The 14082-nt window shown below is 47.5% G+C and overlaps 2 protein-coding genes across 3 annotated transcripts in view; one reads left to right on the top strand and one right to left on the bottom strand.

Moving 5' to 3' along the window:
• The window catches only part of LOC144169442 (polycystin-1-like protein 1), a 433694-nt gene that overhangs the window by 183616 nt on the left and 235996 nt on the right, over nt 1–14082 (bottom strand). The gene's annotated exons all lie outside the window — the stretch shown is intronic.
• Nucleotides 886–4947, top strand: LOC144170935 (polycystin-1-like protein 1). Its single transcript, XM_077700933.1, has 4 exons — nt 886–923; nt 2431–2682; nt 3834–3960; nt 4924–4947. The coding sequence occupies exons 1-4, from the start codon at nt 886–888 to the stop codon at nt 4945–4947; spliced, it is 441 nt and encodes a 146-aa protein (XP_077557059.1).

Raw genomic sequence — 14082 nt, 5'->3', positions numbered from 1 at the left:
TCTCTCCAAAAAAAAAATTACACCATTTTCCCGTGGGGAACCATGAGGAGGATGCGAAGCATCATAGGGGCTCCGTGTAGGTTCCATTGTGTTGCCGTTATGTTGTTTCATTTATCGGAGCACGAATGGGAACGTAGTATGAAACCCCCATGTAGAGACAGAGAAATGTGCAGAAATGTAGAGAAATGTAGAGACAGCGAAGAGACCGACACCCGCGTTACCTGATCGGACACCTCCTGGTTCTCGCCTTTCTTTATTGCGTGCTCACGCTCCTACCCCGCTGCCCGCCCTCTTCGTCCTCTTCTCTGGTTGAGCAGCAAGGCGCGTGGCGCTTCCCGCCCCAACTTTCCCACGCGAAATTCAACATCCTCCTCTAAAGTTTTCAGTTCGTCGTTTCCGTTGACGGTCAGCTTCGCGTGCCTTCGTTGTATCAGTAGCTTCTTGACGTAGTTTGAATGAGTCAAGGACATAAGGCGTATTCGTAGCACTTGCTCCTGTCTCGGTTTTGTAGCGCAGTGGGAAGAGCGCCACGTACCTCCCGTTTCGGCCACAGTCGTGGGATCGAAACCGGGCGCCGCCAACTATTATTTCTTTTTATAGTGTAGGGGGAGAGGTGCGGATGGACGGACGACGGACGACAGAGCCGAGAGCAAGAGATACTTCGCATCTAAAAACAGCTTTGAGAGAGTAAAGCCGTACAAATTAGGCTAAAGCCATTTTTTTTTAACTACGAACCGCCATTGGGTTTTAAATGTATCGGCTTTATGGCGTTTCTCAAAAGATCAAATGATAGTTATTCAATAACTCATTTTCTGCCAAAAATTATCCACCCTGCTAAGGTCATAGGGACAGGTGTGCACGCATTTTATTTCGCTCTGACCCGGTATGACAAGGATAAATGTTGTAAACAACTCCTGTGGAGGGTAAGCCTCTTAAAACTCCCAGCTTGCAGCGCGGCGCGGCGCGGCCATTTCAATCAACTTTGAATAATGCACCATGCTTAAGAATAAACAAAGGAAACAACCCACTGATGTAAAACAAACAGAATGCAAGAAAGAACATGAAATACGACGATATTACACGAAAAACGGGCTCTCCTTTCTGCGAGTAAACAGAAAATCTTCAGGCAAAAAAAAAAACAATAAAAGCCTAAGCCTGAACAAGGCTTCCCGTATCGATAACTAAAAATACGAATAATAAAAACCGATTAAAAAAGAACGCAGGCAAAGAGGGGAAGCGGCTTAGAACAGCCGAATCCTGCATGCCAACATACGTTCTACACCGGACCTCCCATCAAAATTTAAATGCACTTCGGTGTTTCATCCTTCGCCATTCCACTTGTTTATTTATTTTTTTCCCGTCGGCTTTGTCGAACGAAGGAAACAATCTCCGGAATAGATGGACCAGGATCAAGAAGTTTCGACGAGGGGCTACGCGATAGGAATACAGGAAAAGGGAAAAACTCCAAGAATCAGGAACGGCGGTCGAGCACGAAACAACCTCGCGTGGAGGATCGCTGTATACGTTGTTTTTAAGTGAACTTGCATTATTTATTGTCCTTTTCACTGCATACTGGCAACCGACTGCTCCCGGCGTGTACTTTTGGTTTGTGTGAGCTTCCCGTTACCTCGGGAAGCGAAAAACGAAAATTAATTTCTCAAAGGCATGGGGGCTTTTACAGCGTCTACTGTATTGAGAAATTTCTCACGTGGCGTTGACGCGACCTTGGATCGACCCAATGAAATCATCATCATCGCCTTAAAGGGACCCTGCAACACGCTTCACAACTTTTTTTGAAATTTTAAATGCTTGCAGAACGTAGTCCCCCAACACACCCAGTAATGAGATTACGGGGCCGCAAAGCACCTCAGCCAAAAATTACTGCTCTATACCCATCAGATAACTAGTGAACTCGCTCAAAAGATTTTTCTCTCTTTCCCTGTCTTGACGATCTTCGAAGGCTCGAATCACGTCACTAAGGCCATGTAGCGGCTGTTGAACGGTAACGATTTTCCGTCAGACGGGACCCAGTACCTGCCGCCGCGATCGTTGCGTACGCATGCCGCTACGCTAAGTTCTAATGTATGCACCGCGTGTCGCATTTCCCGCTACGGGAGCCGATCGCATGCGTTCCGCACGCCGCCGTGACGGATCGCGCCCCACTGCACACTCCGTGGAGGCCCACAGTGCCGCTATATATGATTGCTCTTTGAAAGCAGTGTTACGTGGATTCGCGCTCTAATTCTGGCGTTCATTTTTTCGTTTACTTTCCCAATGTCAACTTTTCGCGCGCTTACGTGCGTGAAGCTCAAATTTTGACGCGATCTTCACTAACAGCATGTGTTGCGCAAATATGTGCGGGATTGAGGGGACGCGTATAGTAGGGCCAAGCTCGAAGACGTCCCGGGTCTCCTGCTGCTCCCTGCGCAGCTACACGGTCGGGGTGACCTGTCAGAACCTGGTGAGCTCTGTGGCGTCCGGAGTGCTGACGCTTCGCATGGTTCAGCGGGTGGTCAACGCGACCGCCATTGTCAACGTGGGGCCGGTGCTCGTGGCTCGGCCGTCTCAGCTGCGGGTCGTCTACTCGCAAGGCAGCAACCTCACCTTCCGGTGGCATTTCGGGGACGGAAGCTACCCGGCCACGGTCACCGATGGGCCCCACGTGTGGCACACATACCACAGGTGCGGATGCCGTGCCTTATTTCCGAGGCACATGGAGGATTGTTCTCGCGGTTATCGTTCTGCGCAACAGTCATGGCGCGCATACAATTTCCCGATGGGCCCTCGAGGCGATTTCAGCGGTTGGTAGTACAGTAGACTCTCGATAAACGGAACTTCAAGGGACCGGAAAAAATTAGTTCCGTTTAACAGGAGTTCCGTTTACTGAGAGAGATGTTCTCAGGTGCAAATTTATGTGCGTACACACTTCTAAGGGCATTTCATGGAACTCTAACCACTAGAAAGTGACTGTAGCTGGTAGTTTTCAGTAAGCAAGAAAATCACAAGAAGCGTAGGCGCAGCATTCACAAAGTTGATTTGGCAACAATGAGTCGCTGTGCACTACAAAATGCGTCAATTATTTTTGTTTGAGTCCTTGCAACTGCATCTTCACGGAGGCTAGAGGCCTCAACTTCGCGAGTGCTTACGAGCCACCGAATTTAGAAGACGGCGACGTGGTAATGATGGACGAATAGCACAAAGATGGCACGAACGAGGCGACAGGAGGTGAGCCCTGTAGCCTCGGCGTCTATAATCGAGACCGAACGACTGGAACAAGAACTGCGATGTTGCATTCGTTGCGCTAACACGGCTAACCACTTACGAGACGAGGCTTACGAGGCCAACAAGGCTAAAAAAGCATGGAGGAAGAAAAAAAAAAAACAAGAACGAAACAGCCGGAACCGTAAAAAGCTGATTCTCATGCCAGTGGATTTCACAAGAAGTTCCATTTCCGGTTCCGTTTACACGGTGATGCGGAAATTTTAGTTCCGATTACCGAGAGTTTTTTTACGTTATTTGAATACAAAACCAACGAAATTCCAGGCAACTGTTCCGTTTAAGCGGCAATTCCGTTTAAGCGATTTCCGTTTATCGAGATTCTACTGTACTGTCGTTTAGTATGACACAGAGGCCTATCAAATTCGGTTACGATGTCAACGCCTCGTTTTCTGGTGACCCCGTTAACGTTCATACGATGGGCTTGGGAAAAAAAAAACAATTTTCAGCAAAAGTCGGTACATGTATCCGTGTTTTTTTTTTTTTTTCGCGACCTTTTTGAAGGCATTCGTGCAATTCTTTTTCGACTTTTTTTCCTCAAAATTCACTTTCCGCAGTGCTGGGGAGTTCCTTGTCAACGTCACCGTCTTCAATGCGGTAAGCAGCGCCCATTTCGGAACTAACGTGTTTGCGACGGAGTATCCCTGCAACAAGTCCGAAGTGAGCATCAACCGATACACGGAGGTAAGACTTCTTTTCTCAATTCTTTTTGCATGTTCCGCTCCTACCCGGAATAACAGAAAATAAACTGGGGAACTACATCCGCTCCAGCAAAGCTATGGCTGGTTTACGGTCAATTGAAAATAAACAAACATCGGTAATAAGCCAAACATACTTTTTGCTGAAAAGGCCTAATTGTCTTTTTTCTGCAATGGCGGTACGTTAACTTGAGGGCCCGTTTATTTTCCCGTGTTGTGCCTTTAAAGTGGGGACCCTGCAACACTTCTTTCAACTTTTTTTGAAATCTTACATGCTTGCAGAACGTAGTCACTCAACACCCCAGTACTTAGATTGGGGGGTCGCAAAGTACCTCAGCCAAAAATTACTGCTCTATGCCCACCAGATAACTTGTAAACTCGCTCAAAAGATTTTTTTCTCTTTCCCGGTGTTGACGTTCTTCGACGGCTCAAATTAAGTCACTTAGGCCTTGTAGCGGCTGTTAACTGGTTTTCCTTCAGTCGCAGCAATGAACGCTTTTCGATGGAAACTTAAAAAAAGAAAGCCACAAAAACAAAGCAGAAATGGAAGGCGTATCTGGTGCGACGAGCAAATCACGCAGTGCCGCTTCGTGCTGGCGATAACTCTATAGCTTTCGCAGTGGTTCCAGACCCGAAGGAAAGAGTGAAAGCGCTTGTCGAAAGTTTTGCAGGGTGCCTTTAATAAAAAGAACGGTTCGCAAGCCGGTATCAAACACGTATCATCTCACCAACATGGCCACCCGGTAATGACACAAAGCTTGGACGAGAGCACACTAACGAGCTACGCTAACTCTAATGAGCGGAGACCATGAATCAACATCTCAATGAGCAAGCGTTTGAATTTTAAGACCAAGGATATCATTTTTGACATCGCCCTGGAGCCGGGAAACAGGAAATTGTGTCTCAAAGACTGCTGTGAATGACTTCCTGAGTTGCCACGTGGTTTCAGCACTTAAGTTACCGGAGGCGGTGACGAACCTTAGAGCCAACTGGAGAAGCAAGTTTAGGCCACAGTTTTCCTCTTCCTCACTGTCCAGTTAAGTCTACAGTAGTCGTACTCCTCTCAATCAACATTTCTGAAAGTAAAAGCGCACTCGAAATTGTAATTTTCAAGAGACGCAACTGAATTTCACCCCCGTACGCACAGCAAGCCCGAAATACGGAGGAAAATACCTCCAAGACTACAACGACAGAGTTATTCCAAAGGAATAGCAACTCCCGGTACGAGTGGCCTCTATTTGGCATGGATACCTATGTACGCGAAAGAAAAAAAAATCAGCAGAAATTCAAAGAATTTTCTGCTAATGCCTAGCATTCTAATACCGCTTGTCTTGAGTGTGAGTTCCTTGCAGACAAATTTTTGTTTTCGATTTTCAAAATTCTGTTCAGCAAATTATCTTCATTGACGCTATTCTAACGAATACCGATGGAACTTCCGCGATATCTGCATTTTTGTCGAAATGCAGGGCGTTACATTTCGTCAGTTTCCGCATTTTTTCATATTTTTCTTATTTTTTTAGTCTTTCAAAATTCTGTTCCGCAAAAATTGTCCATTTACGCTATTTTAACGATTACAGGTGGAACTCCCGCGAAATCTGCATTATTGCGGAAGTGCAGGGGGTTGTTAGAGGGTTCGCCATTTTCCGCAATTTCTTTTCTATTCCCCTCCAGCCCAGCCTGATGAAAACTTAAGCGCCCAGCCAACCCCTCCACATAGGCAGCCGACCCACTACCCGCCAAGGCTTGCCTTCCCACCACGTCACCCAGGTAAACTGGTCGCAAGTTACGGGGTCTTCTCACTGCTCAACCTACCGACCTGCCGTGCTACCGACTCCAGCCAAAGCTTCTCCCTCTAGCTGCCCCGACTTCTCCATTTGAGTTGACACTCGCCTAAGCAAACGGTCGCTTTCAACAAAAAACTCTTCTTTGTTGACAGGACGAGTCGGCAAGCTTGAACGCGAAACTCGTGAACGCCTAATCCTAATCGAATCTCAAATTAAACTCCTAACAAGAAAAATCGACGCTCTCGCAACCGATCAATTGCCCGAGGAGACAACCGTCCTCATCGATCGCCATCGCCTTCCTCGGAATAAAAGTAGCACTCGCTGCACACCGACCCCGGCAATCGAACGACAAATGACTGCTGTGTATGCGGCGCTCATGAACCTTACTCAACACGCTTCGGGAATCCCTCGTCGGCAGCGAACCCCCGCCCAATTCACTCTCAACGAGACGCGCAAATTGCACCAACTCATGGCACCCACCGGCCCGATGAGAAATAACCTGCAAGCCATACAGCGTCGCTTAATCATATATGGCAATGGAACTGCCGTTGCTTTCAAAGCAAACGTATCTCCCTCCCTGCATCTATATCACGCTGAACACCCAGATGTCATCACCCTCCAAGTATATACCTCTCCTGTCACCCTACGCGACCACAAATAATATGTCATACTTGAAAACCAAAGCGCGAACTTCAACAAGGACAGAGAAAGGGAACAACACAAGCACAGATGTTGTTCCCTTTCAATGTCCCTGTCTAATTACGCCCTTGGTTTTTTGTTTTTTAAGTATGCATTAGCACGACCAGCTCGTCGCTCTTTTTTCCTGCACATGACGCAAGCTGGGCGCACCTCGGCCAGTGCCGCAAGGTCAACGCCAACATCAGACATCCTCATCGTGTGGACACCAGGCCACACGGCTTTCTTGACCCATATCGCCGGCCCCACCCCCATGCTGACATCCTATCTCATTTCCGTCATCCACGGCAACACTTTCCCCACCTCACCTAAAGCTCGCTGAGAAAATATATCTTACGGCGACTCCACCAGCATCTTCCCTAACGGCACCTGTCTTCATCCAACCCACCCTACCACAACTGCAAGCACGGCCCATTCGCTTGTGCCACGTGATATGGAAGGCCCTCCTCACCGTAACTCTACCCCCCATCCTCAATCCAATCACTTAGCAGTGGGAAGGCTGGCTGGCTAGCGATGACCTGGGGGTCCAGCTCGAGTCGATATCCGGGTTGCAACTGCTCGTACATTCCCTACCGCCCCCCTCAAGACAGGAGCGGCTCAAGCACATCCTTTTCAGACCAAATAAAATGTTTACACCAGCACCATTTTTGCGTTGATCGAAAATCCGGGACAAGGCTTAATACACACTGATGTCGCATCCATCACCAGTAAAGGCTAGACAAATATCCTCACACCGTCGACTGCTTAACGGGGTATACGTCCGTATTCCTCAGAAACCGTGGCTCAAATAAAAGCTCTCTCTCTCTCTCTCTCTCTCTCTCTCTATATATATATATATATATATATATATATATATATATATATATATATATATGTCACAAGATGATGCAATGGGCCCGGTGAAAATACCGTAGAGCGAGCAGACGAACGGGTAACAAACAAACTTTATTGACGTTTCGGCCTGGGACAGGCCTTCGTCAGAATAAGACGAAGGCCTGACGAAGGCCTGTCCCAGGCCGAAACGTCAATAAAGTTTGTTTGTTACCCGTTCGTCTGTTCGCTCTACGGTATATATATATATATATATATATATATATATATATATATATATATATATATATATATATATATATATATATATATATATATATATATATATATATATCTATATATATATATATATATATATTAAGCAAACAATTGTTTTAATTTTTCCGCCATTTTAATCACCCTTTTAGTGTCCGCTGGTCCTTTTAGAACATTGAAATGATATCTGTGCGCAGTTGCCACAATTTTATATCATAATGATGTAAAAGCTATCCGCTGAAGATAGTAAAACGTGCGACGCGTGGCAAGTTAGTCGGTCTCCTCAGTCATCCCACAATCTCTAAGACTAAATGTAGAATTGTCGTAACGACAAGTATTGTTTTACGATCTTCTCCCTGTGTCCAATGGCACCAGAGTTAAATAACCTGTGCCCTCGTGACCGCTAATCATAATCTGTCTCTGCATTTCTGAGGCTTGAATGGGCTACGAGGCTAAGGTTGCTCACCAGAGAGAGAGAGAGAAAAAAAGAACGCCCGTTTCTTCCCTCAGGCGTTTCGCCAACCATTTCTTTTTTTTTTTTTTTTTTTCCTGTACGAAGTTACTATGGTAAGCTCTAAGAGGCGTTCAAGCTAAACCACGCGTTCACCTCGGCCTGAACACATTCCAATGCGAACCGCTGAGTCTGCATTCAGACAAAGCGCCCTGTTCTTTTCCATTGTTATTTTTCTTTCATCTGACTGCTTTACGTGCACGAGGCATGATTACGAAGCTCGTAAACATGCCTCGAAGCGGAGTGCAGAACCAGCAGACAAAAAAGTGCGAGGTGCATCGAGAGGTGGCGGAATACAGGTTTAGTACTGGTAACGTACACAGCGCAGCTCCCGTGAAGTTACGCAAAAGTATTGCCGTTGCCAAGGAATAAATAAATGAACTGACAACAGCCTTGCTTCCCCGAGGGCTCCAGAATCAGCGAAAGTGTAATACCACCAAATAAAATAAAAAAGAAGTCAAGGGATACGTCTGCGCTCATTCTCAAGCAGGTTCGACGAAACTTACAAAAAAAAAAAATCGGGAAGAGAAAAAAGACGGAATTAGGCATCCCTCCGGGGCGTGTCTGAGTTGGAGTCGTGCGTACATACCTTTTAACCTTTCCCTACCGGCGCCACTCATCCCGAAACGAGCCTTCATTTCCTGCCAGTCACGCAAGCGTGCATGCGCTGCGAAGCCGGTGAAGGAGCAGAGAAATGAATTTTGTTCGCCTTTTTTTTTCGACTACACGGATAGACTCTGGCGACTGAGAAAGCATAAAAGGGAAGCACGAAACATCGGTGACGGTACGGGGAAAAAGGACGAGGGATAGGAGAGAGAGAGGGAGGGTGGTGGGTGGCAGGTGGCCATAAAGAGGAAATGGGAAAAGAACGGGTATCGCGCAGCTTTCTTGATTTGCTTCTCTCCCGCGTACTCTTCGCAACGAAGAGAATCCAAGAGCACGGGAAGAAATGAGTGGCGCGGGGTGACGGGAGGAATCCAGGTATGCCGAATTCTCAGGGACCTGAAAATGGAGGCATGCCCGTGAAACGCAGCTTCCTCTTCTTTTCTACCTGTCATTGTCTTTTCCCCGTTTCGAAGAAACCTCCTTTCTGCGCTCGTCGCGGACGATTCCACAGCAGTATGCGAACCCGATATATATATATATATATATATATATATATATATATATATATATATATATACACTGAGACAGAAGGGGAGGAAGAGCAACTGCAGAATGAAAGGGTGCACAAAGGAAAGCAAGGAAAACAAGAGAAGACGTTGAAAGGAAAATGAATTGAACGGGGGGAGGGGGGACGCATATCGGTGGGCAACCAACCAATCACGGGGGAGTCACGTACGGGATATCGGAGGCTCGTTTTGCGAAAGTGAGGCACGCTGCGTCGTCCGTGGAGAGGTTGGTAGGAGCAGAGAGGGAGAGAGAGAAGGATACGAAGCGACTGCAGACGGCGGGTCTCGGTCGGTATGTGTTCGGAAGCGAGGACCAGGAAATATGGAGGTTATGACAGTGGCTTTGGGAACCCCCGGAGAAAGAAAGAGAGAAAACGATTTCGAAAGGAAACGGGCTCTTTGCTTTCTAGCAACGGAACGAGAATGGCCACTCTCGACAATTGGAGCCGGAGGCCGGGATCTTGAAAACGGGGAGCACCGCGATACCAGGCGGCATAAAGCGAAGTTCCCCGACGAAGTTCGTCAATATCCGTAAGCACCCATGTGAACTCCTCACCCTACCCCTAGCACGGACACACGAGTTTAACATAACTTCCCCAAAACTCGAAGATTTCATGCCTTACAAGAAAATGTGTTACCAAGTAGGTAGATGCGCCTTATAATCAGGACGGATAAAATCGGAACGCAAGATCAAATTTCCGGTTTTAGGCGCCGCAGCTTAGCAACGAGGCGAGCCACAGTTAGAGTCAGTCGGTTCCTTTCAGCCCCTTAGCCCAAGGACACGAGCTCAATCCCGGCCGCGGTGGCTGCTCTTCAAACGGAGGCGGGAAGCGAAAACGCCCGTGCGTCGAGATTTCAGAGCACGTTTAAGATCCCTAGGCGGTCAAAATTAATCCGGAGCCCTCCACCTCACAGCCCAGGTGTAGCTTCGGCACGTACAACACTCAAAATAGGAAATTTAATTTCACCCCCTTGAATTTCCTTGCCGTGCAGCGAAATCTCGCACCGCTTCCATCGACGGGTGAGAAGACCACAGCAGAGAGTATAAAATTATTACGCTTGATGGGCTTCACCGCCGAATGAGAAGTCAAGTAAAAATCGACGAAGTAAGGTGTGCTGGCCTTATAAACCTTTTTACCTGTTAATCTTCAATAAGATCAGGGAATGTCTGGGCTGTGCTGCGCATGCTCAGTTACATCTTCCTGTCGAGTTCCTCCATTGTAGGGCCTCTAAAACAGCCCACTGATAAAATGGACGCTGCCGGAACGAAGAAAATGAAAAGATCTATACTCTGTGCCACTGAAAACCCGAAGTGAGCAGCAAGCAGTGACGGGTCCAGGGGTAGGGTTGGAGGTACAGTGAACTAGAATGTCTTGATCCAGTGGCGCGAACGGGAGCGCTCTGCCGCGTTCGGCTGAAAAAAGCGCGTCTACCGCCGCCAGGGGCGCCACTGCGCCTTCTCCGAAAACGGTACCGCGGTTGCACGGGCCGTTCCTTGGGGCGCTCGCCAGCTATTGCCGCTGCCGTTTTTTACTGTGGTACAGTAATTAACCTTTATGGAAGAAAGATGCTCACTTTTGTTGTCCCTGTACTTTTCTAGGAACGTTTTGTTGCTTATCAGACCCGTTTGAGCCATCGGGCAACGGCTACAAACAAATCGTCTGCTACGGCGCAGACGGTACGAGCGGATGTGCGATACCAGAGTCCTTCAAAAGCATTGAAGGACTCTGGCGATACGTTGGCGGCGCGCGGTCGGACAGACTCTCCTTCTGTTTATGATAGAGGCCGGCCTTTCATTTTCTGCGTGTTTTACGTTTCCGTGATGTTCCCCTACAGAAGAAGAGAAGAGGTATGCAATCGTCAGGAATATAGTTATTGCGAGTGCTGTCGAATCGAGGTTGGCCAGGCCGGGTACGCGATGTCAAAACGAAGGACGGAAACCTATTGCTTTGCTCCGGGTTGTCACAGTGGTTACCCTGCAGGTGCTCCCAAGGCGTCTTTGTTCGCCGCTCCCCTGGACGATGAACTGTGCAAAAAGTGGGAACAAAATTTGGGAAGACTGGACAAACTCTTGACCATATCTTCAGCCGTTGGTGAGCGCCACTTTGAGCCCGAGTGCTTATTGCGGGATTACATCCACGTAATAAACGGCTGTGAAGTGCGACTTGCACGCGGGAAGCTGTCACTGGCTCCAGGTGCTGTACCTACCATCCTGCCTGACTGTGCGTCGAATTCTGTACGGAGCATGCACGCGGAAGCCGCAAAGGAAAAGGCGGGCAACGACAAGAGTTTCAGTTTCGGCAGCCAGCAAGCCACGACAAAGCTGAAGAGCGGAAAAAGATGAGGTGCACCAGCCAGGCTTCTCTCTCTCCGCAGTGCTCATCAAATGAAGTCGCAAGTTCTGTGGAATGGGATGCTTTCACAATGAGCCATCTTCAAGAAGTCAAGCTTCCTTCAAAGCTCTGGTGCCGGCTAAATTGTGCCGACGATCGAAACGTTCTTTTCGCTACGACATCGATACGAAAAAAAAAAAGCTAGACATTTTTCACGAGAAATCTGTGCTCTTCTATCCACATGACGACAAAGTGTCGTCGCAAACATTCTTTTCGCGGTGTGTTATGCGGAAGCGGTGAAATATATTCCCTAGCTGTTGCGAACAGTGTGCTGCAAGAAGCTGACAGCAGTTCGGCCTGCAAAGGATGCATGACGGGTAGGAGGTGATGTATTACACGTGCTACCGAAGCTGCGATCTCAAACGACACATTTGGAGACGCTGCCTTCAGCACTAAGTGCCTGGGGAAAGTTTCCTCTGAAGGTAATTTGTTCATTGCAAACTTTGCTGCTGAGAAAATCAGCCGGGTGCTACTGGACGCGTGAATACTGGGTATAATTTGCTTTTGTAGAGTGAAATTCACAAGTAGGTTCATGCCGGGACTTTATTACAGTAAATATAAAAAAGTAAATCCATTCGTAAAGAATTAAACATAGCAGTTGTCCGCCGGCAGCACATCGAACGCGTACGCTCGCATCGATCGTCTGCGCAGGTAGCAGACGACACCAAACAACTCGATTTATAGCCGTTTCCCTACAGCTCAAACGGGCAGATTTGCAACAAAACGTTCCTAGCAAGGTACGGGGATGCCAGACGCGATTAGCCTTGTTTTTTTTTTTTTTTTGTAAAGGTTAATTACGACCCAACATCGGAACAGCGACAGCCTGCCGCTGCGGCGCCTTTCGAAGATGGCGCAGCAGCGCCACCTGGTGTTTTCTACACAGAAGAGCACGCCCCTTCCTCGCCGTTCGCGCCACTAGATCATTCTAGTTCACTATAGTTGGAGGGAAGAGGGCGATCGCCTTCGCTGAGGCCGTCGAAATGAGCACTATCAAGCGTATTCTGATTGCCATCCCCTCTGCCCCCTATGTGCCCTATTCGGAAGCTCGACGCAGCAATAAAATACGGCGCCCTTGGATGCGCGTTCTGCAACAGCAACGTGACTTTCTCGCGTGCTACTTTGTTTTTCCTGTAATTCTACACTGATTTAATGCCCCATTTGTTCCTAGTTATTGCTGCCCGTTATACTATTACCCGCTTGCTAAGCATGCGCGTTCGTATACCATGGAAACTTCAGCCGTAATTGCTTCTCGATCTAAAACGTCAGAAAAAATGTTTACAGATAAACTTTATTGAGATTCTGCGATATAATCCCTTCCTGGATAATGTTCATAAACTACTCAGAAAATTTGATTCCTATTGGCACTTCACGCCACTAAATTTCTATGGGGTATTTTTCATCAAAAACTTGAATTTGCAAGCCATAAACCTTAAGAGATAGGACACGAGAAGTGTGGGGGTTCCCTCCTTTTATTACTGTTAACGTTAATTAATTGAAACTTTTTTACTGGGCCAGTATGCTTTGCACCTTCAAGAAAAGTGTCGCATGCGTGCTACGCAGCCATGGAGCGAAAAATAGTATAGTGTTGAACGCAGTGTCATCATCATCATCATCATCATCCTCGTCGTGCCCACTGCAGGATGAAGGATACCCCCAAAGATTTACAGTCACGTCCATCGAGTGACTTTAAATCAACTGCTAAGTTGATTTACAGTCGAGTGACTGCTAAGTCAACCCCTTCCCCTCAAATTTACCTAGCTGATCCACCAAACCACGAAGCACGAAAGCATCAAAGGTAATGTTCAATAAGCATGCCAAGAACGTAACTTTCAAAGTAAATAACGACATCTTGGAAACAGTTAGCGATTACGTCTATCTTGGGCAAGTCGTAAGTGCTGATCCCAATCATGGGATGGCCTGCTTTTGGCAGGAAATCTGATATCCTGAATAGTTAGCTTTCTATGCCACTCAAAAAGCTGGTATTTAATCAATACGTTGTTCCAGTAATGACGTACGGGGCAGAAACTTGGTGTCTCCCTAAGCGACTTGAAAGGAAACTCGCATCGGCCCAACGGGCTGTGGAAGGAAGAATGTTAGGGGTCACACTTAGGGATGGGAAACAGCCGCACGAATTAGGGAACAGATTCGCATGGAAGACATTTTAGCTCTAATTAAGCAAAGAAAATGGCCATGGCAGGGCCACGCCATGCGCATGAGGCACAACAGGTGGACCATCCGTTAACAGAGTGGCTGCCAATAGACGGTAACCGCAATAGGGGTCGGCCAAGAATGCAGTGACACTTACAAACAGTGCCTTTTAACCAACATAAGGGACATAGTAGGGTCTTGAGCAGTCTGTACGACCCAGCACTGCAACCAGCAGACAACAAACTTAGCAAAGCTAAGCCGACATGCTAACCCGGCATCAGATCACACATCTTTCGCAACTTAAACTCGCTTTACAGG

This window comes from Haemaphysalis longicornis, unplaced genomic scaffold, assembly GCF_048455015.1.
Source record: "Haemaphysalis longicornis isolate Haplotype H1 unplaced genomic scaffold, Haemaphysalis longicornis Haplotype H1 scaffold_2, whole genome shotgun sequence".
Classification (NCBI taxonomy): Eukaryota; Metazoa; Arthropoda; class Arachnida; order Ixodida; family Ixodidae; genus Haemaphysalis; species Haemaphysalis longicornis.
This window is presented reverse-complemented; position numbering and strand designations above follow the sequence as displayed.